This window comes from Notolabrus celidotus, chromosome 23 (genome assembly GCF_009762535.1).
Source record: "Notolabrus celidotus isolate fNotCel1 chromosome 23, fNotCel1.pri, whole genome shotgun sequence".
NCBI lineage: Eukaryota > Metazoa > Chordata > Actinopteri > Labriformes > Labridae > Notolabrus > Notolabrus celidotus.
In genome coordinates, this window is record NC_048294.1 from 19,570,052 (window position 1) to 19,596,667 (window position 26,616).

Genomic DNA, 26,616 nt, shown 5'->3' on the forward strand with positions numbered 1-26,616 from the left:
GACAAAGGTGTGGGGCTTCTTTGACTTAAAGCTCCAGTGAGGAGTTTTCAGCTGGTTGTGAAACAGAAGGATAGAGGGAGATGAAGAGAGAGAGATGATAGGGGTGAGACGGATAGTAGTAGTTGTAGCAGCTGGAGTCTGGCACGTCTACGGCAGAGATCCAGAGGAACCTACAAGACAAGGGAGCTCAGGGACTCCAGAAAGGTCTATGGTTAGTAACTTTAATGGGACAGGAAGAGTTAAAGGGAGAGACAAGCAGTGATAGGAGAGAGAGAGGGAAAGACAAGATCCGAGTGTGTCAGTTCCCCCAGCAGTCTAAGCCTATAGTAGCATAACTAAGAGCTGGTCCAAGCCTGATCCAGCTCTAACTATAAGCTTTATCAAAAAGGAAAGTTTGAAGCCTACTAAGTAGAGAGGGTGTCTGCCTCCAGGACCCTGACTGACTAGATGATTCCAAAGGAGAGGTGCCTGATAACTGAAGGCTCGACCTCCCATCCCACTTTAGGGACTTTAGGTACGATAAGCAGGCCTGCATTCTGCAAGCATAGTGTTCTAGAGGAGTAATAGGTCAGTAAATCAGTGATAAGATTCCCATCTTTGCCCACGGGGTGCCAATGTGGACACAAACCAAATGATCCTCAGAGGAGCTTTAAAATAAACTGAGCTATTTGATAGGATGTGAGACACTCAGAGCTTGGAGTCATCTTCGAAAGTAGTTTACACTTCTTTTTGAGCAGAGTGGGTTTTTTTCTAGGCACACAAATCAGCTCTGAGACCACTTTTGGGTCCTGAACCACCAGTTGTGAACCATGGCTTTAGGGGACCACATAGAAACTGACACTTTTCAAGCAGGTGATACTGTGGTTTCTTCTAGATAGTTTTTAACTGTCTGAAATTGGTTTTATCCTGAAACATGCCCCAGGTTCACTTTGCAGTTTGGCAGACTTACAGAAAACCCCTTAAAGGTCAGTTCTTGAGTACATTCAGTCCACAGCTGACTTTACCTAGGTTTTCTTACAGCTGTAATCCTGAAATCGAAAGAAAGCAAAGAAAAAATAACATCCCAAATCTATCCAAAGAGTTTCTTTACTCTCAGTAGTTTCTGAACTTGTTGCTTTGACAGCAGAGAGGAACCCAACCTGCAGACTCTTCTGTTGTGTCAACTCTTAAGAGCCATAAACAGTGACTCCATGATCTCCTGTGTTCCCCTCCTCAATCTCTCAGGGCTCAGCCTCCAGTCGGCAAAGAGCTAACACCACTTCTGTTTTGAGACTCGGGCAGAGAACTGGCCGTGTTGTTACTTTATTTTCTTTCCTGGGTGTGTCAGTGGAACTTTAAATTTGAGTAAATGGTCCAAATTGCGCCTCATTACGGCCGCTGGGTGGATCAGATGACGGCTCAGCCTCCTCTCTAACACGGCCAGCGGCTCCCCGAGTGTCAAAGCGAGCTCTCAGCCACAGACAGTGAGTGGTAGCTTGTCACTAACCCATGGCCCCCTGGTGTTTGCATGCAGTCATTGCATTCAGCAGATCCTAGAGGCCGTGCTCCACTGCCACCAGATGGGCGTGGTCCACCGCGACCTCAAGGTAAGTAGACTCACCTCGATGAGCAAAGAAACACAGAACTCTCTCTTTCCCCCGTCCATCCTCGGGCTCCAACTTATCCTCCCTGTCCTCTTTATTTGTGTCTCCTCTTTTCACATCTACTCTGTCACCCCAAAGACACATCACACCCACACTTTCCCTCTTCACACACAGATGATCGCTCACACCTTCCAGGGTCATGTTGGGATATAACAACTTCACACTTCTGATAAACTGGCGAGGCACCTGCAAGAGCTGACGCAAGTGTTCATAGTACCAAGTCACGCATATAGATAAAGGTTAAAAATGGGTTAAATGGACATCATAAATAAAATCTGATAGAATATTTTATTAGGAGAAAATGCGAAGATGACATACAACTTTTGAACCAGAGCAGGGGATGAAATTAGTCCCACGTCATGTTGAGCAAACTGTACATCTATCACTTGAATCATGAGTGATGGATAAGGAATCTCTGGTGTGCAGTCTACCATGCCATCATATAAGTTTCCCCTCTTTATTCAGGAGCATGTTTTTTTACCGCTCCCTGATTCAGTGCTCTGGTTTTGCCTCAACTACTAGATTTTGGCACTGCTTTCTCCGTCCTTCCCCTCACACTTTGGCCTTTTCTGGGTGCAATCATGCAGTTTGATAACAGTAAGAGCAATTTGAAGTGCAAGCAGAAACTATGGCTGTTTTTGAAACCGCCTACTATACTAGCAGTACTTACTGATTTGACCAAAATTCAGTATGTAGTATGTTAACAAGAGCAAAATCTGCAGTGTGCCAAAATCCCCGGATGTCATGCTGATTCAGGAAAATATCTCAGTATGCATCAGACCAGTCTCCCTCACGTACTGTTTTAATGCACAGCACTAACGTTCCGCTTTTTCTTTTTTCTTCTTTTCTGACAGGGTGACTCAGTTTTTAGGTGCTGTGAGAATTAATAAATTCCATATAAACCACTTCTTAACCTTTTAAAACATAAGATTCAAGATTCTAGAAAGCTTTATTGCCAAGTGAGTTTACACACACAAGGAATTTGACGTGGTGAATGGAACACTGGTACTTAACAACAAGACAGTAAGGGAAATAAATATATGAACCTAAACACAAATCCAAAAATTCTAAATAAAAATAAAAATACTCTCTGTACAAAGAAAGGTACAGAAGTACTTTTAAAGACAAGGTAAGATAAGTTAAATAAGTCATGCTACAGAAGCAGTTTTGCTATCAGCTTGGCTGTCGTTTACTTCGGCTTTCAGAAACCCTAAATCCAGCGACGCCTGGTCCAGCATCCTGCAGAACAGATCCAACAGAGCAGTCATGCTACATACTATCTACTATCTACTAGCAGGTTGTTTCGAAAACAGCCATATGAGAATGTGAAGGCAGGATGTTGGAGGAAAGATTTTCAAAATAAGAGCGGAAAATAAAAATTCCTAGCTCTTTGTAACTTCTTTCTTCTGTGGAGCTGACTCAGCATGTCAGGACCATGATTTAGGATGATTTTAACAAGTTTGCCAGGTATTTTGTAGATTGATCTAAAGTTGTAGCTTGTGTAAATGTTAGTTTGAGAGTAGGACCAAAGTGCTTAATAGATGTGTGCAAAGCCCTGCCTTCACACTCACATCGTCACTGCTTGGGTTTTCATTTGTCCTGCTTATACTCGAACTGCTTGCACTCATATATTTTTGCTTGCAGAGATTCTCTGCGCTCCAGCTCTTCTCATAGTGATGAAGCATTATTTAATCCCCATGAAGTAATGATAAAGATTGATTACAAGCAGAGCTAGTCAAAGCATGAGTAGGAAGTATCTGAATGCAGGGACAGGGTTTGAGGGACAGCGTGATGGATCAGTGCATAAAATCGATGAGATGTTTGCAGAACATTTTTGCAAAGTTTTGGTCAAAGTTGGGATGTTTTTCCCAAATAAATTCATATTTCTGACTCTAATTTAAATGTTTTTAAATGTAACTTTAATTTGTTTCTTTAAATCATCATCCTTTCCTGTTCGTGAAGTTTGTTTTTATGTTGTTAAGAGTTGTGGATTTATTCAGATGAAGTATCAAGGTCAATTGTCCCATCCTTGTGGAGTAATCGGACTCAGTTAACACCCTCAGGGGTTGTGTTTCTGTCCCTAATGCTGCTTTTCTCACCGTGGTTTGTCCTCTAAGCTATGATTTGCCAATCAAATGAAGCAGGTGTGTTGGAGGTTTGGTTTATATTCAGCAATAATAGACTCGTATTTTTGCATGTGTCCTCTCTCTGTGCTCTGATTGGCTGTTGCCAGGCAGCAGCCACGGCTCAGAGCAGAAACACAAAGGCAAAACAAATACAGCCAAAACAAATACAGAGTGGAGGCTTTACACACACAAACACAATAACAGATGCCCAGGAGAGCCATTCAAAGTTCTATATAAAGAGAGAGAGAGGCTGACTCCAGATCTTACTTAGACATGTTCAGTTTGCATCCTTACTTCAGTGATTTGTTTTATTCATAAATATTATTTTAATGTAGTGTGACTGAAGTAAATCATCTCTTCTTTTTGGGTAAACGCATGTCAAACCTCGCGGTGGTCTCTTTTAAAAACAACAAGATGTTGAGTTCAAACTGCCAAACATGAGGCTTCAGATCCATAGACGACAAAGCAATGTTTGATGTTTGATGTCAGAGCCTACATCCACCTCTTAGGTTAAGTCTTGTCTCTATTTACACTCTCCACAAGAAAATGTTGAATTATAGCCGAGTTATTTTGGCCAATCGGGTATCAGCAGGCTTTGCTGTCTGCATGAAAAACAATCTGTATGGAGAGCAAAAGCAGGAGGAACACAATCCAGCGTAATGACATCCCTGCTCCCATTGTTGGCAGCTAACAATCTGTTCTAGATCAAACATTTACACTGAGACACAAATCTGCTTGATGCTGTGTCACTAAACACAATCAGCGTTTAGATTTCCTGACTTCCTGGAATGCATCAGAATGATGGATCCCACCTCCATTCAACAAACAAACATTGTAAGAGTAGTTTTGAAAACATGGTCGCTTCTCAAGCCGCTAATCAGACATGACAGGAGTCACTTATTGCTACACAGATATTCCCAAACAGTTTGCCAGTATTCTCAGCCTCTGAAAAGTCAGTTCTAAATGCACATTCATAACATTGAATTGATTTATGGGTATTTATTTGTAGTCCATCCTGTAAGTGTGACTGTGTTGTGCAGTTGTAACCCTCTCTGCAAGCCTGACAGCGACACTTGGTTAAATTAAAGGCTGTCAAAACGCTTTACTGATTTAGTGATCTGTAAAAAAACAAAATCACAGCGACGCATAAACAGGTGTTAAAGCACACCGAGCAACCTCCATCCATATGGCACCATCTGTGTGATGATGAAGGAGATTAAAAGCGCCTCGTTAAATTTTCTCAGGATGCAGATTTGAAGGAAGTCTCTCAGTGTTCGTACCTTTGAGGAGAGAGACGGTGATGTGTATTGAGCTTGTTTTGGGGCTGCCGGTTCTGGAAGTGTGATTCTTCTTTCCAAAAATGGGACCTTGGGAGTCGCACCTTAAGTGTGCACCATAGGCTTTTAAGAGGAAGTGATAACAGACAATGTAAAATTGACCATTGAATGTTTTGGCTCTCTGTATTTTGGTGTTTGGAAACCAGAAGTGACCATATTTGGACATGAGAGTGGATCTAGAGTAGAGGAAAGGTTTGCAAATGCCAAAAAAGTTGCCAAAGAAGCTTTAAAAGTAGAGGTTAAGACTATAAACTCACTAAAAGGTTAGAGGTAGGCACATCCTCTCAAAGACCTCAAGACCATCAGACTCGAGGCATCAGGCATGACCAGGATGCTACGTCCAAGTTTTGGTCGGGGGTTGGGGTACACATCAAACTTCAACTCTCCCCTCTTCTTTTCCTTCACTGAACCTTCTTCCACTCTCCAGGTGACATTTCCCTCTGGGGTGAGAGGGGGTGGTGAAGAGACTTAGCGTTTGCAATGACTGCATGATACTAATGAATGCATCTACCCTGACTCCACCTTCTCTCTTCTTTTGCCTCCTTTCCTCTCCTCTTCCTCACCCTCAAACCTTTGCCCCACCTCAAAGGTTTCAGGAACTGCACGACTCAGAAATCACACATGCTCTACTAACTGCTCAAGCAACCCTGAAAAACCAACATTAAGTAATGGAAATGGATTCCAGTCGAGTTCAGTGACTGAAATGTTTGATGCTCTCTGAATAAACACCTTGAGCAGAATGTGAGGACAGAATGTGAAGAGCGGTGTGAGCCATAGTTTGATCTGAGTGTTTATGTACATCTGTTTTCATGTAGCAACAAGAATGAGCAGTATTTATAAAGAATTCTTACAGGTGGTTTTTCATGTGGTGTGTTGAGACCAAAGTGGAGCAAACTTCTGCTATGTAACGACATGCAAAGTCAGTGCAAATGTGCAGAGACAATTATTTATGTTTGCTGACTTTGAAATTTCAAATTGGATTATTTCATTAACAAGAATCACATTTTTTCCAGCAACATTGAATAACCTGTATTATTTGTACTGCAATGATAATTCCTGTAACATCCTGTATGGAGAGCAAAAGCAGGAGGAACACAATCCAGAGTAATGACATCCTGGCTTCCATGGTTGTTAATCTGAGGAGGATTTCTTTCTCTCTATAAACAGATATCTGCTTGAAGAGCAGCTAACAATCTGTTCTAGATCAAACATTTACACTGAGACACAAATCTGCTTGATGCTGTGTCCCTAAAGAGGTTGATTCAACCTCCATTAAATCAACCAAACCAAACAAAGCATGAATTCAACCCTTTACAGCTTTACGTTGATGCTCCTTTTTTACACCTTTTTCAAAGCCTCCAAATTCCACTGACAAAAACAGTAATTCAAAATGAGTTGCTGGTCTACCACTGCCTCAAGTTTGTGCATTTCTATATGTCGAAACAACATTATGCTTTAGCCACAAATAAACAATTCATTGTTTCAGTCACGTGAGCAGCGTGAACGCTCTTGTTAATCGTCCATCTCTTCAGAATAAGGCATATTTATAGCACCTGAACTTCCCGTTTGTGATGTTTACATTTATCTAAACAAGAATCCTTCCCTTTACACGGTCATCAGGATGAAAGCCTCTAAAAGTACAGACAGATAAATATGTTTAGGATCCGGTCGGGTCAGCAACGCTGAAGTTTGAGGTGTAGGATGAGAAACTCTTCCTCATCACAGCAAAGGTGACTGATATCATTCATACAGATGTGTAAAGCCGTCTCTCCCTCCCTAAAGTTCACTGAGAAGCCTCAACACTAAATATGAACCTTCTCCTCCCCTTACCTCAGAACAATTTATCACCAGACTGTCAAGAAAGTGTCCGGCTGTGAAAACAGAGACGTTATTACTAAGCTACCGTTAGCTGGTCAGCTTGTGGTGTCAACAAGTTAGCGCTGGAGTTGCTTCAGAACGACATCAACTCAACATTCATGAATTAAAATACTCTGTGTTTACTTCAACGCATCGTTAATGAAATGTTCAAAGCTCAAAGACGTGTCGACTTTGATCCTTGTTTTGTTCCCTCCCCAGAGACAGCAGAGCATCTTATAGAATGAATCCACATCTCCTCCTCTCAGGATTTTCATTATTAGATGGGATTCTGAAGAAGCAGAACCCGAACTTGTCTCCTCGTCATATTATTAAACAACAAGTCAGGCATTTTAAAGTGTTTAAACACGTAGTTGGTAGCAGAGTCTGTTCATTTCCCCGTAGCAGTAGGAAGCCTTTCTTGCCCTCCAGGGGGGCGGGGTCATAAGTGTGATGTGAAAATCATGAATAGATTCAAACTGACCAACTGAGGCACAGCAGACCAGCAACTCTAACGTTATAAACATGGTGGAAAACAATACTGTTTTTGTTGGTGGAGTTTCAAGGCTCAGGAAGGAGCAACTAAAAGCTGTTTGTTATTCATAGAGAGGTTCCTACCTTAGCTATGAAGGCTTTTATCTTTAGGAATATTTGTTGTAATTATCTCATATAGGATGAGGTAGGAGTAAGTAAGTCATGATTTGGCTAACATGTTCCTGCTCTGTGGCTGCAATGTTTTGTTTTTTTAACTTTCTGCCGTTTTGACTTAGAAATATTAAAAACGGACCTTTGTTGTAACATGTGATATTAAAGCAGAATGAACGTCTGTGAGAGGCTCAGATGAAATACGGCTCACATGGCTCCTCTTGTTATAAACAAACTTTTGATTTTAAGTTTAAATAAAAGCAGCTCCCTCCTGATCAGCATCCCACTCTCTTATTTACGGCTCAGTTGTTCAGAATAATTCCTAATTTGGCTTGATAAAGAAAACTACTTTGAAAATGTCAGAAAATACATAATTCATCTGTTTTCAACCTTTAATGAGGCTCGCACTTTTCTTCCTCCTCCCACTGCTGCTGGGGTTCGGCATGAGTCACGGTCGGCCTCTCTCGCTCGACCACCAGCCGGGCTCGCACGCCCAATTTTCACTTCAGCCCGCCAGCGCCTTGTCAAATGACATCCTCCCGCGCTGCTGGGCTGAGGTCAGCTGTGGCCTCAGACTGGATGAAATCAGGCCTCACATGAGTCAAGAGAGGCCGGACTCTGACTCTGACATGCCGCCCTGCAGCAGATCTTTCTCTGTTAGAATGAACAGCTGTTGCTGTCAGCCTCTAGCTCAGCTATTAGTGCTCACTGCTGAAACTCACATCATGACATCAGTCCTCATGTTACTACTCTGATAATAATCCTCCCTGCTGTCAGAGAGCAGACACACATACAGATCTGTACCTCAGGCATAGCTACACAACATTACTGCTTGATACTGAAAGATTTCATGTTTCACTCTTCACTTTCAGCCGGAGAATTTGCTCCTCGCGAGCAAGTTGAAGGGAGCAGCAGTTAAACTGGCAGATTTTGGCCTGGCTATTGAAGTGCAGGGAGACCAGCAGGCATGGTTCGGTGAGTACACAAAACTATCCCAACAAACGTTATCTTCAGACTCTTTCCAAACAGAGCAGGTCTAGACCGTACTCTATGTTCTATTATTAACAAAGACCCAACATCTGGACAGGGTAAGATCCAGTCCCATCTTACAGACAGGACTCAGCCTGATCTCAAGGACAAACTTCCTTTAACAGGTACAAACCTCCAGCAGGACCAGACTCATGTTAGACACACATTTGCTGAGACCGTGTTGGAGAGAGGGATAGAGGGAAATGAACAGAAAGATAGATGATAGTGGTGAGACGGATAGTAGTAGCTTTAGCACCTGGAGTCTGGCACGTCCACAGCAGCAGGCTGTCTACGGTAGAGATCCAGAGGAACCTACGAGACAAGGGAGCTCAGGGACTCCAGAAAGGTCTATGTTTAGTAATGTTAATGGGACAGGAAGAGTTAAAGGAAGAGACAGGCAGACAGAGGAGAGAGATTGAAAGACAGGATCCCTGTGTGCCAGTTCCCTGGCAGTGTAAGCCTATAGCAGCATAACTAAGAGCTACTCCAAGCCTGAGCCAGCTCTAACTATAAGCTTTATCAAAAAGGAAAGTTTGAAGCCTACTCTTAAAAGTAGAGAGGGTGTCTGCCTCCCGGACCCTGACTGGTAGATGATTCAAAAGGAGAGGGGCCTGAAGGCTCTACCTTCCATACTACTTTTAGAGACTTAAATCATGACGAGCAGGCCTGCATGTTTGGAGCGTAGTGTTATAGAGGGGTAATAGGTCATTATAAGCTCTTTAAGATACAAAGGTGTCTGACCATTAAGATCTTTGTAGGTCAGAAGAAAGATTTTAAGATATATTCTAGTTTTTATGTGGAGCCAGAGTAGAGAAGCTAACACGGGAGAGATGTGCTCTCTCTTTTTACCCTTTTATTTTCATGGTAAAGATGTTTGCTTGTTATGCTCAAAGCCCAGGAATGTTGATACTGGAGAAAGAGGCAGGATAAGTCCACAACATACAGTATATGCTCATTCAAACATCCTTAAAAGTGTTATGTCCTCTCAGATGAAGCATTTCTATCATAGCTGCGTTTTTCAGGACAGGTCTTTCTTGGCTGATTTGTAGAAAAAGAACCCTGGAGATTTTTTTGTCCTAGTTTAGTATTTTTTCTTTAAACGTTGAAATCAAACCTTCTCCTGTGTCGTTTCATCACTAAAGCCAGTCCCACCTGTCTGAAGGGACTGGGTGTGCCACTGCTCTCGGCTCTTATTTCACGTCTCGACTCGGTGTATTTCAGTCCTTTTCTTCTCTTTATTCCCCGAGGAGCAGAGGAATAATTGGACTATTCCCCTCGCTCCAGCCTCCATCTGGAACCAGTTCACTCTGTTTTACCACTTTACTACGAGTCGTACTGCGTCTCATTGCACAGAGCGGCCTGCTGGTGCTTTAAAGCTCGTTTTTAAAGTAGGCTGCGTGGTGCCTGTCACGAGCCAAACTCACAGCCACAGAGAAAGTTTCTCTGTTCTGAGCTTGTTAACCTCGGCTCATAAACTTTACGGGACCGCTGATCCTCACTGTGAAATGTTTTGTTAGGAGGAGGTCTTAACAAGCGTTTGATAAACTCCCACACACAGAAAGTCAAGGATTTAGTGTCAGGATGAACTTTTGAGAAGTGTGAGGTATAGTTAGAGCTTTTATTAACTACAAGAAGTCGGCAAAAGTAAAGGTCTGTTAGAGGATTTGAGCTTATTGTGAGATCTATACTTTTTGAGTACTTTCACTCTATACAATATATGCAAAGGGATTATGTAAGTCGATCAACTATAATAATTATAATAGATTATAAATAGTGCAACAGATAATGTCAAATAGAAAAATCTAAATTTGAAACGCGATTTGAACATGTTTTGTAATAAACTTTGAGAATATATTGATCAAAAAAATTCTAAATGAAGAGCCATGAAATACAGAAATAAAAATATAGTCCTTCCACTAATACTTTTCTTATAATGAGGGCATTTTTTCTTATTTTCAAACACTCCACAGCCCTAAAATCTCTACATGTTCAAGTATTTGTCAGAAATGTAAGTTATATCGTTCCTCTTATTGTTTAAAACAGTTATTTCTGCACTTATCATGCCACGCCAAACACTATTGTGCATTGTTTTCAAGTTTTAAACCTCACATAATGACGTAATTTACAAAAACAGTCAAATAACATACTCCATATTGTCTACACAGTGCTCTTGTATTGTTTTAATGTTTAATGATCTGTTTGTTTGTGTGTTGCAGGTTTTGCTGGGACACCAGGGTACCTGTCCCCAGAGGTGCTGAGGAAAGATCCCTACGGCAAACCAGTGGACATGTGGGCCTGCGGTAAGACTCACTAACACTTATATTAAACATGTTTAAATCTACTGTGTTATAATCTGAAGCTCCAGTCTGAACGTGATAATGCTGACTAACACAGTGTATGTTGATAAGGTAATCATGGTGTGGACCCTTGATTCAATCAATCTTTGTTTATATAGCGCCAAATCCCAACAAATGTTATCTGAAGACTACCCAAACAGAGCAGGCCTAGACCGTACTCTATGTTCTATTATCAACAAAGACCCAACATCAAGACAGGATAAGATCCAGTCCCATCTTACAGAGAGGACTCAGTCTGATCTCATCTTAATCCACCATGAGCAGAGCACTTTGCAGCATTTAGAAAGTTACAGTGGCAAGGACAAACTTCCTTTAACAGGCAGAAACCTCCAGCTGGACCAGACTCATGTTAGACACACATCTGCTGAGACCGTGTTGGAGAGAGGGATAGAGGGAGATGAACAGAAAGAGAGATGATAGTGGTGAGACGGATAGTAGTAGTAGTTGTAGCAGCTGGAGTCTGGCACGTCCACAGCAGCAGGCTGTCTACAGTAGAGATCCAGAGGAACCTACGAGACAAGGGAGCTCAGAGACTCCAGAAAGGTCTATGGCTAGTAACTTTAATTGGACAGGAAGAGTTAAAGTAAGTGACAGGCAGACAGAGGAGAGAGAGGGAAAGGCAGTAGCAGCACTTATGGCAGTCTGAGCCCATAGCAGCATAACTAAGAGCTGGTCCAAGCCTGAGCCAGTTCTAACTATAAGCTTTATCAAAAAGGAAAGTTTGAAGCCTACACTTAAAAGTAGAGAGGGTGTCTGCCTCCCAGACCCTGACTGGTAGTTGATTCCAAAGGAGAGGGGCCTGATAACTGAAGGCTCTACTTCCCATACTACTTTTTGAGACTTTAGGTACGACGAGCAGACCTGTTGGATGTTTCATTATGCAATAAAAAAAGACAGTGAGAGCTGAAAACTTCCTCTGAAGACGCTCTTCCATTCAGCTTTCAAGTTTGACTTCTGAAAATTGAAGAAATGACGTCCTCTTGTGAAAATATAAGACCCAGGTGGTGCCCGTAATACTCTTTAATGTGCTCTAAATGTAATGTGAAGCAAGGTTTCAGTTTCAATCAGTCCTTTCTACTGATGTGTGTGATAGTAGAAGTGTGTGTGTGACTGTCTACTTTGCGTACCACAGAGGAGTACAGAGGCCTCCAACCTCTTGAATTAATCATTGCTGATGCTTATTACACACCCTCTGATGGGCCAGGCCACCTGGGCCCGAGATGTCAGACTCACACACACACTATTTAAAACACACACACAGGTCCCATTGCACACACCTGTGCTGACTCACTGCGTCCACACAATCCGAGGTCTGTGTTGTGTTTCTGGTCAGATCGAGCACCTTTCATCTTTACCTGGCAGCTGATCAAAAAACACGGCCTCCTGTGACACCAGCTAACACAGGAGGTGTGGGTGTGTGTGTGTGTGTGTCTGGTGTGTGTGTGTGTGCAACATGCTGCTCCTTGTTTAGACATCAGTTAATGTGTTTGCATTTATCTTCACTTCCCCGCAGACTGTCGGTGCAACGTTTTGGGTTCATGATGGTGTGATTTACTTTGTGTGTGTTCAGCTTTGAGGAGGATTTATGGGTCACAATGTGAGCTGCCTGTCAGGATTAACTCCTTCTATTGTGTGTGTTGTGTGTTTCGTGTGTGTGTCTGTGTGTGTCTGTGTGTACAGGTGTGATCCTCTACATCCTCCTGGTGGGATATCCTCCATTCTGGGACGAGGACCAGCACAGACTCTACCAGCAGATTAAAGCTGGGGCTTATGACGTGAGTCTGTCAATCAATAAAATTCTATAAACTTTACGGGGAGGAATATTTTGACTTTATAACCAACAAAGAAAAATAACATGTAAGGAGTATATCAGATTAGGGGTGAATATCTTCTCTGGGCTCTTTTATTTTAATAGTTTGAGCTCTTGAGGAACAAAAAGTTTTGCTGAAAAGTATAACATCAAATAAAAGTATTTCTTTTTGACACTTAAGCTCGTTATTTTAAAACGCCGAACATATCAGAGAGATTTCCCACAGACAGACCTCCAGAGACAGAGTAAATGCTTTATAAGAAGAAACAGCTTTTCCATCCTTGTCTTCAAAGACGCCAGACTCCATCAAAGAGTCATTCTACCTCCCTGAACATGTTTACTTTGATCCAACACAAAACAATGATGCAAAACAAACACTATCTTGTTTTAGTGAAGGATACTGATGTAGTTCAGCTGTGTGTGCAGAGTTTCTTTTTTGTTTCGCGGTGGCAGAAAACTTTTGCAGAACTTTGGATCCAAACAGGCTGTGACTCTGTAAACAGGGTCTGTTGTCTGTTCTCCACGGTAAGACCGGCCAGATGAGTGGGAGGAGGGAAGACAAGAGAGAGTGCGATGGGAAAATGTTTGAGGATTACAACTTGAAGCCCAATTGTGACTCAGAGCTTCAGCTGGGTCAGTTACACGGTCAGATCAGGAGGACTGCTGATGCATCAGGATTTCACTCTCTAAAGGAAGAGACGAGAAATGCTAAATTAGTTTATGTAGTATTGTGTTTTTATTTATGAATGTGACTTGAAAAAGACACTTAATTCATCCCTAAGGAGAAGTTGAATCGATCCCCTCTGTTATAGAACATGCCACACACACACACACACACACACACACACACACACACACACACACACACACACACACACACACACACACAAGATCACATATTAATTTAGAGATGCGAGAGTGAGGGGGCTGCAGAAGCACGAGCATCCCCAGCAGTTGGGCATTCAGTGTCTTCCTTAATGGCACTTTGGCACAGTGTGGCCAACTCCTCAGTCAGGAAAGTAGCTATTGGCTGTCCTAAAAGTTGCTAGAAGTCACTAAATGACGTTATCATTTAATTAGCAGAACTGGAATTGTAATGGAGGCTGTAGGAGAGACGTGTAACGTTGAGGGAGAGACAAAAAGAGGTGAAAAAACACCCTAAATTATGTTTATAACTACACTCAGAAGCCTACAACAAATACAATTTTCAAATCATTACATTTTTCAACCATAACATTTTCAAGATGTTTGTTGTATACAATCTACATCAACTATCTAAATGGACCAAAAAGAGACAGTAGGCGGGATCAGCCAGCCGTATCTTCGTACTTGCGTGACACATTTGAAGTCTGAATGCTGAGGGATGAACGCCTCCTGCTATGAATGTAGCTAGGAGGGACTTACAGCAGCACCCACTGCTCGCTGAGTAGAGTAAGAACCATACATGCTTTCACACCAGTCTCCAAAAATCTCCATTTTACACGAGAAGCAGTCGCTAGATTGGTCGCTAGTCGCTTTTTTGAAAACGAGTTGCTAGAGGAGTCTGAAAACTTGCTGAAAGCTGGCAACACTGCCTTGGCTGTGTCCCTGCACCCCTCCAGCTACCAGCCCAATTTTCAAACGTTGGGTCCAGAGCAGAACTCGAACCAAGACCCTACATACATGTTGGTAGAAACCACTAATTGGAGTTCACAAGTGGTTAACACGGGCATCAAGCTGCAAAAACTCCAACAGAAATACAACAGGCTGCAAATTTTCAAATGATACCAATGAATCAATTCCTGCAGTTGTCCAAAACAACAACTGGAAAGTGCTTCAAATAAAGAAAAAATCCTCCAAAAATCTGAAACAAATGCATACATGATGCAAAGATTTTCTGCAAACCCAGAAAAAAAATGTAACAGAAGTATCTTGCATATCCAGTCTTCACAACATGAGTTTCTCCAGACCCCCATGGTGCAGCACCAGAAAGTTGACCAATAGTCTTAAAAACTGTCATTAGAAATCATGCATTTCTTTCTGGCAACAAAACCATAAACATGTGGTATAAATTATTTTGTTTTTTACCACTCTTCGCGCCTGCAGAGGTCAGACTATCTGATACCTGACCGTCCTTTCCTTCCTCTCCAGCATCACACCTTTCTTATTCTTGCCTGACCCTGCAGTGTCTTCATCATCCCAAGAGTTAGAGTGATGCTCAGAGCCGCTGTAAATCACCTCAGCCTCTGTGCCAAAGCGGTCTCTGTGTGCCAGCAATCAACCAGCAAGCAATCTGTACATCAGTGCACTCTATAAATCACACAGAGTTCAGTCAGAGCTGCCAGAGGACTTCAGAGGAAGCAGGAGATATTTTGTCTTAAGAATATGTTCAAGTTTAACAACAGCCAGAGTTCTTTAACAGGAAAGACCTTATATCATTTAAACAGGCATAGATATAATCTCTGTTCAATGTTAATAGGGTCTGATGTTTGTAGTACATCTGTTGCCCAAGTAGAATTGACCAATCGGGTATCAGCAGGCTTTTGTATCAGCTGTATGGAGAGCAAAAGCAGAAGGAACACAATCCAGCATAATGACATCCCTGCTCCCATGATTGTTAATCTGAGTAGGATTTCTTTCTCTCTATGAATAGATATCTGCATGAAGCAGCTAACAATCTGTTCTAGATCAAAAATTACCACTGAGACACAAATCTGCTTGATGCTGTGTCACTAAAGGCAATCAGCGTTTAGATTTCCTGACCTCATTGAATGCATCAGAAATGATGGATCCCACCTCCATTCAACAAACAAACATTGTAAAAGTAGTTTTCTTCTCCTCTTGAAGACAGGCCTGACAAAGCTTGACTTATGACTTTTGACTAATCTGCATCATGATGTTGTTACTTCAGCAAACTTAAGACCCATTAATTACAAGAACATCAGTTTCAGGTTCATACCGCTGAAGGAAGCCAGAGTGAAGCCTCTGTCGAACTTTTTGTTTACAGTGAAACTGAGACTCACCACAAACAGATAAATGGGTGCTAATCCGGTCGATGTAATAAGTAGTTTTCTTCACCTGACAAAGCTTGACTTTGGACTTTTGACTAATCTACATCATGATGTTGTTGTTCCTCCAACAGTTCCCATCCCCTGAGTGGGACACGGTGACTCCAGAGGCCAAAGACTTGATCAATAAGATGCTGACCATCAATCCAGCCAAGAGAGTGACGGCTACAGATGCACTCAAACACCCCTGGATCTGTGTATGTGTCACACACACACACACACACACACACACACACACACACACACACACACACACACTACCACACTCACATATTCACTCTGTGTTCATTAATACAATCCCTTTAACACACACTGTCTGTCTTTACAGCAACGCTCCACTGTGGCGTCCATGATGCACAGACAGGAGACTGTTGAGTGCCTGAAGAAATTCAACGCTAGGAGGAAACTAAAGGTGAGAGACATGAGACTGGCAGAGGATAAATTGTTCAGCTGTGCAGGACAAAGTTGATAGATTTGGTCTATTTTGGGGGAGGAACACTGCTGCTGATAAATGCTAGGCTCCAGAAAGCGTAATCATTAACCTCTCAGACTGTGTAAATATCAGAGTTTGTCCCTTCAGTCTTCATTTCTCTCTCCACAGGGTGCTATCCTGACCACCATGCTCGCCACTCGCAACTTCTCAGGTAATAACTAAGACTGACGGCAGCTGCTTACTTTTCTTTCAGCCCTGTCTGAGATGTTAAAAGAAACACTTTCCTGTCTTTTTTTTTGTAAACTTGTGTTTGTTGAAGATGCTGCTCTTTTGAGTGCAGCTGGTTTCAAATCGCTGCCCTTTAGAGCCTGATAAACTCAATGACAGGACGCCCATACAGATCGATGCAGACCCATCTTCAGGTCCCTTTAAAGGGCAGAACATTCAGACTGAGCCTGGCTTCATTGATTTCTTTCTTCTTATGGCAAATAAGGGACAGGCTCACATTTGTTTTGCTCCTTGTTAATGTCGTTTTCTCCAAAAATCTGAAACACGTAATCAAAGTATGAACAACTCTCAGTGTTTGTTTTCTGTCTCCCTCTCTTGTGTGATATCTCGTGTGAGGTAAGTTTTCGTCAGTGTCCGACTCTCATACTGAGGCATGTCATCAATACTAATGAATCATTTAGGGCTCTCAGACGACAAAGAGTATCTGTTAGTGACCAAACTGGAGGAAAGCAGATTTACAGTATATGATGAGTGGAAGATCTGTATTTATAGATCATTCACAGAGTTTTCTGTGATAACCTTTACCTGATATGTGCATTCATATATCTGCAAGAAGGGCTGCATGGTGGTGCAGTGGTTAGCACTGTTGCCTCAGCAATAAAAGGTTCCTGGTCCAATCCCTGTGCATCATCTATATCTGTGTTCAGATAGGAACCCAGAAGTGGGCATGGCTTATACGAAATGTTGTTTTGTTAAGCTTTCTTGCAGCAAGTCTCATAAAGATGAGAACAGACATCATCAAATCATAATGAACGTTTGATTAAAGGATGTCGTGTTATTTCTTACATCGCTGTCTCTTTAACTTGTTGCTGTCTTTTTAAATAACCATTAAATTCTACGAGGGTGTTAGTAGACACTCAGTCAAAATGCGATGAAACATAATGGCCTTACATCTTAAATTGATGAAAATTGATTTGTGGATCCATGCAGAGTATTCCTAATCTTTTCTATTCTGCTAAAATAAAGGGCATCCCTTATCCAACCCTCATAGGATGGAGGAGAGGCAGACTTCCAGCTAAAAAAAAAAAAAAAGAAAATCTGACAAATAACTTCCCTAACATGGACTAAACAAAATAACTCTCAACTGGGGCTTTTTTTTAAATGGAGGAACTAAGCACATCCTGCTAAATAGACAATGTCTTAGCTTTATTTGAATGTGTGTTGTGGAGGTTTGAGTCAAATGAAGCCACAGCCTCAGTGAGTGAGTCGAGAAGGGAAGCATTCGTCAGTAAAAAAGTTGTATTTCTTTAATTGTCAGATAATAACAAGCATATTAGGATATAAGAACCCCCCTGGTTTGAGTCATTATGCAGCTCAGCATGAAAAAACTTGACCTGATGAGAGTATTTGGTCGAGCTGGATTTTAAAACTTGTTGCCTCTGAAACTTTTCCTCCTTTGTGGTCACTGAAAGATATTTAAAGTCACTGCAAAGCCTCCATCAGTATCTAAAAATGCACATGTGTATGGTTTGACAATCCACTTCCTTCTATAAATTCATTAGCTGCATTATATTCACAAACACCTGCCGTAACCAATCATCTGTGTGTGTGTCTCATTTGCATGACCTGACGAAATCCCCACTCACATGGTTTCCGTTCCCTCTCTCTGATAATCAAAGCGTTTTTGCTGCTTGTGGAGATAAAAACTGAAACAGCAGAAGTTAAAGTGTGCGGATAAAAGTGACAGAGGAGCTGCTTTCACTGTACACTGCTGCTGTATAACTGCTGCTGTACTGAGCTCATCACCGCATCTCCTATAGTCCCGTCATATCGTTCTAACTGCATGTTCCAGACTAATGATTCACAGTTTATTTCATCTCCTTCCTTCATTTACATGTTTCTCCTCTGCTTCCTCCAGCAGCAGAGCTCACTTTGAGGATGCTCGTAATTGGCCAGCCTTGAATAGACACAGTACATGTGTGTGTTTGTGTGAGTGTGTGGAAACAGCGCACTGACTTCCTTGCATTGTTATCTTTTTCTCAACAGCAGCCAAAAGTTTGCTGAACAAGAAACCAGATGGTGTCAAAGTAAGTTCAGCTTCTCTTCTCCTCTTTCTCACATTCTCTGTTTTATTTCTTCGACAGAAAACTTAAACATCTTCACTGTTTTTTAAAAACTTTACATCAGCTCGTGTTTAGAGTCGTTCTTTGAATACTTTGGTGAAAATAGGTGCTTTAAATTTCCCAGGTGTGTGTGTGACAGATATTTGCTGATAATTCTCCTCCTCTACGTCGTTGAGTGTGAGAGGAGGAGGAGGAGCGTCTGCAGTCTGAGCAGAGGGAAACTAAAAACTACTGATTGAGTTTTGATTCAACGGTCAGGAGATTGATTCAGCTCTCTGCCTTTCTCTCTTCTGCTAATGAAAATCCTCACTTTAATCCTCACTCTAAATCTGTTGGCCAGTTTCATCCACATGTAGGTCCCCTGACCCAGCTATCTTTCCTTAAAGGGTTAATTCATTCAATACTTTTTAACTAACGTGAGTGTTGTGTGAGCTCAGGCTATGAAGTCAGGCGCAGGTTAATTTTCTCTCCCTTCATGTTGTTACTGCTCGGTGCAGAAAAGGAGGACGGACGGTACAGAGATGTTGAGGGTAGGCCTGATCCTGCTGCTGTTGTTAGTCAGACCAACCCCTGCAGTAGGTAGTTAGTATTAGAAACCCCTTACATTTGAATCCCACCACAGTGTGTCTTTAAGCCGGGAGGCCCAGCCTGACTGAACAGAACAGATCGCTTCAATTCCAGGATACTGAGGGGATGTAAAATGAAATATAACAATAATAATAATAATAAAAGTAAGAATAATAATATGAGTATATTATATTAAATTATATTATATTATATGATAATAACTATTATTATTATTAATATTATTAAAACAAGTTATTATTATTAATATCATTATAATAATAATTATTATTATTATTATATGATAATATGATTAATATTATTATTATTATTAGTGTTATTAGTGTTATTAATAATAAAAAAAATATTATAATAATAATAATTATTATATTAACCATGTTATAATAACAATATTATTATTATTAATAATAATAATAATAATAATAATAATAATAATAATAATTTCTTTATTCTGATAAATACCTGAAAATATCCAGTTAGTTTGTAGTTTTATAAATGGGCTTTATAAGTGATTTATATGAGAGACAGCCTGGTCCATTTATCCCAAAGTACTCTGATAATCCTCCTTTTCTGTGTAGTTAAACTTTTGTTTAAGGGTGAGTTACTTTGCACAACAGGATGATCCTGAGCCCAGAAGAAAGCAGGATTATGGCAAAAAAAATCTAATAAAAATGTTGAATTGGTCAATCTAAACAAACATTTTCCTAGGTAGACATCTTTTAGTATCTGACTCCTAATGTGCATAAATGAGACACAATCTCTGTTAAATAACCTGCTTCAAGATGCTAATATCAAATATAAAATATTTGTTTCAAAAGTAGTTTGATTAAGTTTTAGTTAGTGTGGATTTTGGAGCCCCCTGTGGACAGTAGCATATGTAGTCCTCTGGTTTTCTGGATCAGGTTTAAGTGAAGAACAAGGACCATAGAAAAGATATGATGAACTTGATGAAAGTCTGTTTGTATCATTCAGCTTACAGCTTAGAAACACACATCAGCTAGCTTTACTTATTGTTAGAAGAGATTTGTGTCTGATGTTTGGTCACGTTGTGTCTCCCTCGCTTTAAGACTAAATCTTAGAACATCTCATCCCTTCAGTATTAAATTCATTTCAGGAAGTTTTCCAGTTGGAAACCTCTAGCTCGTACCGTGGTGTCAGTGGAGGTAACACATCCTGTAGCTGCTGTGTGTGCGTGTGTGAGTGGGTGGGTGTGTGTGAGTGCGTGCGTGTGTAACAGGCTTCATAGATCCACAGCCTCAGAAACAGACTCATCTCATTTGGCAGCAGCCCAACGTGTTCTGAAGAATTTAGTTTGAAGACAGTGATGCGTTTCCTGTTTCCTACTTAGCTGTCTCTGTTACTGGACCTGTGTTTGTGTGCGTGTGTGCGTGTGCGTGTGCGTGTGTGTGTGTGTGTGTGTGTGTGTGTGTGTGTGTGTGTGTAATAAACATGCTTACATGATGAGTGTAATCCTGTAATGGGGCTTTCATGGTGGAAGGAGAGGTCCATGTGGAACAAAAGGAAACCTGATTATCCTGATTCTGTAAACAAATTCTGTTGTTCACAGCTTTAATTGCTTTTGTTTATTTGATAATCAGGTTATTCATACATTTGTATGCGGTTGTATGAATAAGGTCAGTTATTTCTTGCACGCAGTTTGCACTTAAAAAAGGAGTCGACAGATGTCAGCTCTTCAGCACCGCTATTGATAGCGATTCATGACACTGATATCAGTTATTTGGAACGGATATTCATCTACAGTAAAAAATTCAAACTTTCAATGAAAATGTAGAATTTATAACATTACAAAGTCCCGCTTTAGACACCTTAAGCAAATGTTTAATCAAAACTAAGACTGTCATCATCATATACAGGAGTTAACATAACACAGTCATGTGACTTCTGGCTAATTAGGTTGCATTGTGGGCGGGACATCAGGTGAGACCGAGTGATGAGTGGAAACAGATCCTGAAGGAAAAACAAGCTGGCAGCAGAACCAAAGTATCAAACTTTTCAATCGATTAATTTTTATAAAAGATAACAATAATGGATAAAACACTGTTACAGATAATAGGTCAAATGCTGAATATCGGCCCGATAATTGGCCAAGGCCGATAATCAGTGAAAATAAAACGTGGATTATTCTTTGTGCATTTGGATAGAAATGCAAAGGGCATGCACGGGACTTCTGCCAGATCCGTGTCCAGAACTTTGATCCGCTGTGGTCCTGCTCCATGCTCTCTCGTCCGTCAACCCCAACCGGTTGTGTTTTCAGAACGTAGCACAGAGCAGGACCGCCGGACAGATGGAGTCATGTGATCAAGGTTTTCCCACACTAATTACTGAATTTGAATCAAAGATTCTCCTCGTCCTCTCCTCATCCATGTTGTCTTTATGGTCCTCTGAAAACCTCTGACCTGTTGATTCCAGAAGTCTTGTGTATCAGAGACGCATCCGAAACGTAACAGAGCGGATCCAGTGGAAGTTAACAAATTGACTAGAATAGACACCTATCAGATCAGGTGATGGGTCAGAGACGGACCGGACACGGATCTGGTAGAATTTGGCCACAAGCGTTTTACTTCAATCAATTTTGACAGTCTGTGTTCGGCGTACTGAGTCAGACATTCACCTGAAGTGATGTCAGAAGACAAACATCTCGCTCAGCTTTATTGAATTAGTGTCTCAGTGTCTCAGAGTTCATGATGTGAAATGTGTTACACTAAAGAAGCCTAAAAGTATCACAGCTTGCTTTGTAAGTTTGTCAAAAAGCTGCAGAAACAGTGGAGGGAATCCTGCAGGGACTGAAGACTGTATCACTTTATGTGTAATCCAGGACAGAAGTTATGAGAGCATGTTTTAGTAAAACTAGTCTGGATATGAAACCTGAAAACAGACAACTATTCTGTTTTTACTGGATGCTGAACTTAAACAGGAAGTGGAAAAAGTGCATTCAGAGTTTGGAGGAATTCAGCATTCTTTGGAGAGTGATCAGGTCGTTTGTTTCACTCCAGACGGTCTGTCTCTCTTCATCTGTCTTTATAAGAAGCAGGCCTCCAGGAAACTCGAGCTGGGTTCAGATGTTTTTTCTGAGTTTGGATCAGAGGTGATTGATGTGCAGGATGGCTCAGATATCTGACGTGCATGGTGACAGAAACACTGACTCTTTGGCTGCTTCTCTCGAGCACTCTCTCGCTCCACCTTTTCCTCCACAGCAGCTGCTTGAAGGGCCGACTGTCTGAACACTAAGCCTTGTCACTTCTGTTACTGTCCCGTCTGTCTACCTGTCTGTCCACTCTGTCCCTCCAGATCAACAACAAGGCCAATGTGGTCACCAGCCCCAAAGAGCCTGTCCCCACTCCTTCTCTGGTACACTGTCTGCCTGCCGCGCTGCCTGCATGTTTGCACGACTGTCTGTCTAACTCTCTGTCCGGACCCTCGTTAGCCTCTGTCCTGGTTATCTGTCTTTGTTTTATTTCTATTAAGCATAAGGACACAAATGTCCTCCACATGAACGTCCACATGCATTTCTAGCTTGCTTTATTGCATCGCCACGTTGCTGTACATGGGCTACATTCTCCTTTGTTGTTGATGACGGCTGTAATGGCAACACCGGAGCCATTGCATGTTAATTGTTCGTGATATAATGTTGTCACAGGTCACACGCCTTTGTTTATATGGTTTCCTTGGACGTATTTCATACCACAGTTAACACCATAATTAGAAGTGTAAGAAGCTTTGCGGTGTCCAAAGTGAAGCCAATAAAGAACGGCTTCAAACCTGTTTCTCATAACGGCCAGCAGGAGGCCAAATAAATCTTTGTATGGAAGCAGATGGGTGTTTCAAAGCTAATAGCACCGTGTAACACATACCAGCTGTGTGCTAACACAAAGTCTACTCTTTCAGTTATCAGTCAGAATAAACCAACCCAAACAAACAAAGTTTCAGGGTTTTAAACTGCCTGCTCTCTAATCTTGAACCCCATTGGTTTTTCTGACATTGATGCAGCCTCTGGGAGCAACAAGCAGCTTTTCAAAAGTTCTGGTGTGGTCAGCAGTAAGAGGAAAACAAAGACTCTTTCCTTTGTTCAAAGTCTGACAAGCTTCTTTAGAAACAAGGGTGTCGTCGACGTAGTGAGACATCTAATTAGCTGCAGACATTTCTTTGGAGGCATGAACTAAAGAAACTGTCTTCACATGAGGAGATTAATGGGACTGCGTTACAGCAAAGTGCATCCAGCCTTATTTATTATCAGACAAGTTTCCTGCAATGCATGCTAGAGCACTTTTGGATGATGGACTACAAAAACCAGAACACTGTTGATACTAAATCTGGGTCCCTGCACGCCTGTTGATAAGGATGAGTCATTGTCAGTGCATTTGCGACATACTGGATTGGGAGCATACAACTTTTGGAGGGTTAGGTGAGCAGGAGACAATAGATAGCGCCAAATCCCAACAAACGTTATCTTCAGACTCTTTCCAAACAGAGCAGGTCTAGACCGTACTCTATGTTCTATTATTAACAAAGACCCAACATCAAGACAGGATAAGATCCAGTCCCATCTTACAGACAGGACTCAGTCTGATCTCATCTTAATCCACCATAAGCAGAGCACTTTGCAGCATTTAGCTAGTTACAGTGGCAAGGACAAACTTCCTTTAACAGGCAGAAACCTCCAGCAGGACCAGACTCATGTTAGACACACATCTGCTGAGATCATGTTGGAAAGAGGGATAGAGGGAGATGAAGAGAGAGAGATGATGTGAAGTGAGACGGATAGTAGTAGTTGTAGCAGCTGGAGTCTGGCACGTCTACGGCAGAGATCCAGAGGAACCTACGAGACAAGGGAGCTCAGGGACACGCAGACAGCCTGCGGGATATTTCTCAAAGGGAGCTGGCTGGACGACACCTGAAGCTACATGATGTTAGGATGATGTTGGACGTTATGGTTCCAAAAACATTCCTGGTGACATGCTTTTGCCGGTTAAAACAGTGTGCTGTTACACACAGTAGGAGGAAATATAAATGTGTGACAGCTCTTTCGTGGTGAATAAGGTGTGTGTCACCGCAGCCAGAGCAGCTCCTGTGTACAGCAAACAGTCGTGCAATAGCATGCAATTAACATTAAAGTGAAAGCACATCTCAACAATGACTTCTATAACTCCTAAGTCAGGATTGGTCCCTCACCTGCCTTTCTGTGTTGGTGTGAACTTTTGTTTTGAAGTTGTAGCTCTATATTCTTTACGTCTGTGTACCAGGACAGACAGACAATCACTCACCCTGGTGTCTGTCTTCATTATTGAATGTTATCTTTTCGTGTCTGTTTGGTAAAACTAACCATCTGTGTTGTAAACATTGATAAATGTGATGTTCAGGGACTTCACATGCCATAAAGTCCATCTGTGCTGCAGTACACTGTGGTGATTCTGTTTCAAGCCCCTTCTCCCTCCTCTCCCCCTCGATAGAATGATTCCCTCACTCTCCCTCACTTTTATCTTCCTGTATGTCTCTCCTCTCAGTCTTTCTTGCACTAACTCACTCTCGTTCTGCACTGACCTCTCCTCCTTCTGTTGGTCCTCTCTAATCAAGGAGCCTCAAACCACTGTTATCCACAACCCAGCTGATGGAAACAAGGTACACAGCTGGGCAGATGTTAGTCTGAGGTGTAGTTTGCTGCTGGTGTGTGCATTGCTTAGAGTTAGACTTAAAGGGGATTATGGTATTTCTAAACTTGGGGCCTTTTTTTTGTCACATTTTAAGGTCCAAATAACAGATTGGGATGAAAGTTTGTGAAGTCGATTGCTTCAGCAAGGAGTTACGAGACGAGCTGTGACGGCTGCAGAGTAATCACTCAGGTTATGCAGTTAATAAAAGTACAAATGCATTTTTTTGCATTTTATTGACAGGTTTAGATTGTTATTAAAACTGCCTGACAACCAAACAGCGACCTCAATGCTGAGAAATGAAGCCAGAGCAGAAGTGGGGGGAAAAAACTGCGGTTCCTCAAGTGTCTTGAAGCCAACACACCCTGATTGGGCTCTATATCGAAATGCTCATTTTAACAGCATGGTTAAACATGTTTACAGCCTGGTGTGCAGCTAATTTTTTAAATAATACAGTATGGAGGCCAAGAGTTGTACTTAAATTTGCATAATTAGGAACGTGGTTGATTTGACTGACAGATGGGTGTGTTGTAGCTAGGAGACACACCTCAGCTCCACCTCTTTGACCACCATATTTGGGCTTCAAAACACCTCTTCAGAAACCACGTTTTAAACACTTTATTCTGTCAACAGGACAGAAAGAAATGCTAAAAAACAGACTTCACTGTTCGATTTAAATCCATTATTTTGACATCAACAAAAACAGTCCTCCTACCTGCAGAACAAGGGAGTTGCTTGTCTACCGCTCCCTTGGTCAATAAGTGTTTTTATGTTATTGTGTTTAACACAGAGATTGTGTTTGACCTTTAACTTACTACAAAGAAAAGGAGCTCAGATGGTAGACTACAAATGGGGGTCATTAAAAGTTGAAATTTAAATAAATAAATTCAAATTAAAAAAGTTAAATAGAATAAAAATAAAAATCTATTAAAAATGTAAAGTCACATAAAATAAAGCCTGTAAAAGTGAGTTTTAAGAAGAGACTCAATATTGTTGCTCTTTATCTGTCCTGACCAATGGCAATTTAACACATTAGCAATCTTGGAAAATCAAAAGCCTCAAGGACTGTTTCTTTCGATAGAGTCAGACGGAGAAAATAATCTCACTGACATAAATAGTCTCTTTGATTCAAACAAACCAGAGCTGCAAATTACCACAGAGATACTATCTGATCCAGACCGAGGTAGACCACCAACTCCTGTATTCTGCAAGCTAACCTCACTGTTTCCTGTCAGCACAGTTTGGTGGCTGGGAGGAGAGTGATGTAACATCTATTTTTAGTTTAAAACAGACTTTCACTCTTCCACAGAAAGCTCTGTCTCTGTGGGGATGCTTTATTTAATGCTGTCAGACACTAAGAATAACAATCTGAACCTTCCAGTGGGAAAACGAGAGCTGCGAGTCAACCTAGAGGATGAAGCTGCAGCCTTCTCAGCTCATCTGCTGTTCTCTGAAGCGATCTGATTGAAAAACTTTCTGCACCTTAAACCCCAAAATATGGATTCAAACGGTCTCAGGTTTAAAATACCAAACAGTCTTTTAAAGTTGCTTCTGATGATTGTGATTGTGTTTCCTTGGATGTTATTAAAACTTGACATGCTGTGATAAAACAAGGTACCTATGAAAATAAAGTAGTGCATGCTGTTTGCAGCTGTTGCATATCATTATCTGACTCTCTGCTCGTCATCAGGTCGCGTCACCTTTTTTTTTATGCCATCTCTCAAACCCTCGAC

General features: G+C 41.5%; 1 protein-coding gene across 6 annotated transcripts in view; it reads left to right on the top strand.

Annotated features, from left to right (window-relative positions):
- Positions 1-26,616, top strand: part of camk2d1 (calcium/calmodulin-dependent protein kinase (CaM kinase) II delta 1) — a 100,605-nt gene that overhangs the window by 58,967 nt on the left and 15,022 nt on the right. For 4 of the 6 annotated variants that reach the window (XM_034676656.1, XM_034676655.1, XM_034676659.1 and 1 more), the window contains exons 6-13: positions 1,514-1,586; positions 8,478-8,580; positions 10,851-10,934; positions 12,672-12,766; positions 15,923-16,045; positions 16,177-16,260; positions 16,450-16,492; positions 18,556-18,596. In XM_034676656.1, coding sequence (XP_034532547.1) covers positions 1,514-1,586; positions 8,478-8,580; positions 10,851-10,934; positions 12,672-12,766; positions 15,923-16,045; positions 16,177-16,260; positions 16,450-16,492; positions 18,556-18,596 — 646 coding nt within the window. The remainder of the gene's footprint in view (positions 1-1,513; positions 1,587-8,477; positions 8,581-10,850; positions 10,935-12,671; positions 12,767-15,922; positions 16,046-16,176; positions 16,261-16,449; positions 16,493-18,555; positions 18,597-26,616) is intronic. The other 2 variants (XM_034676657.1, XM_034676660.1) reach the window with 1 other exon arrangement.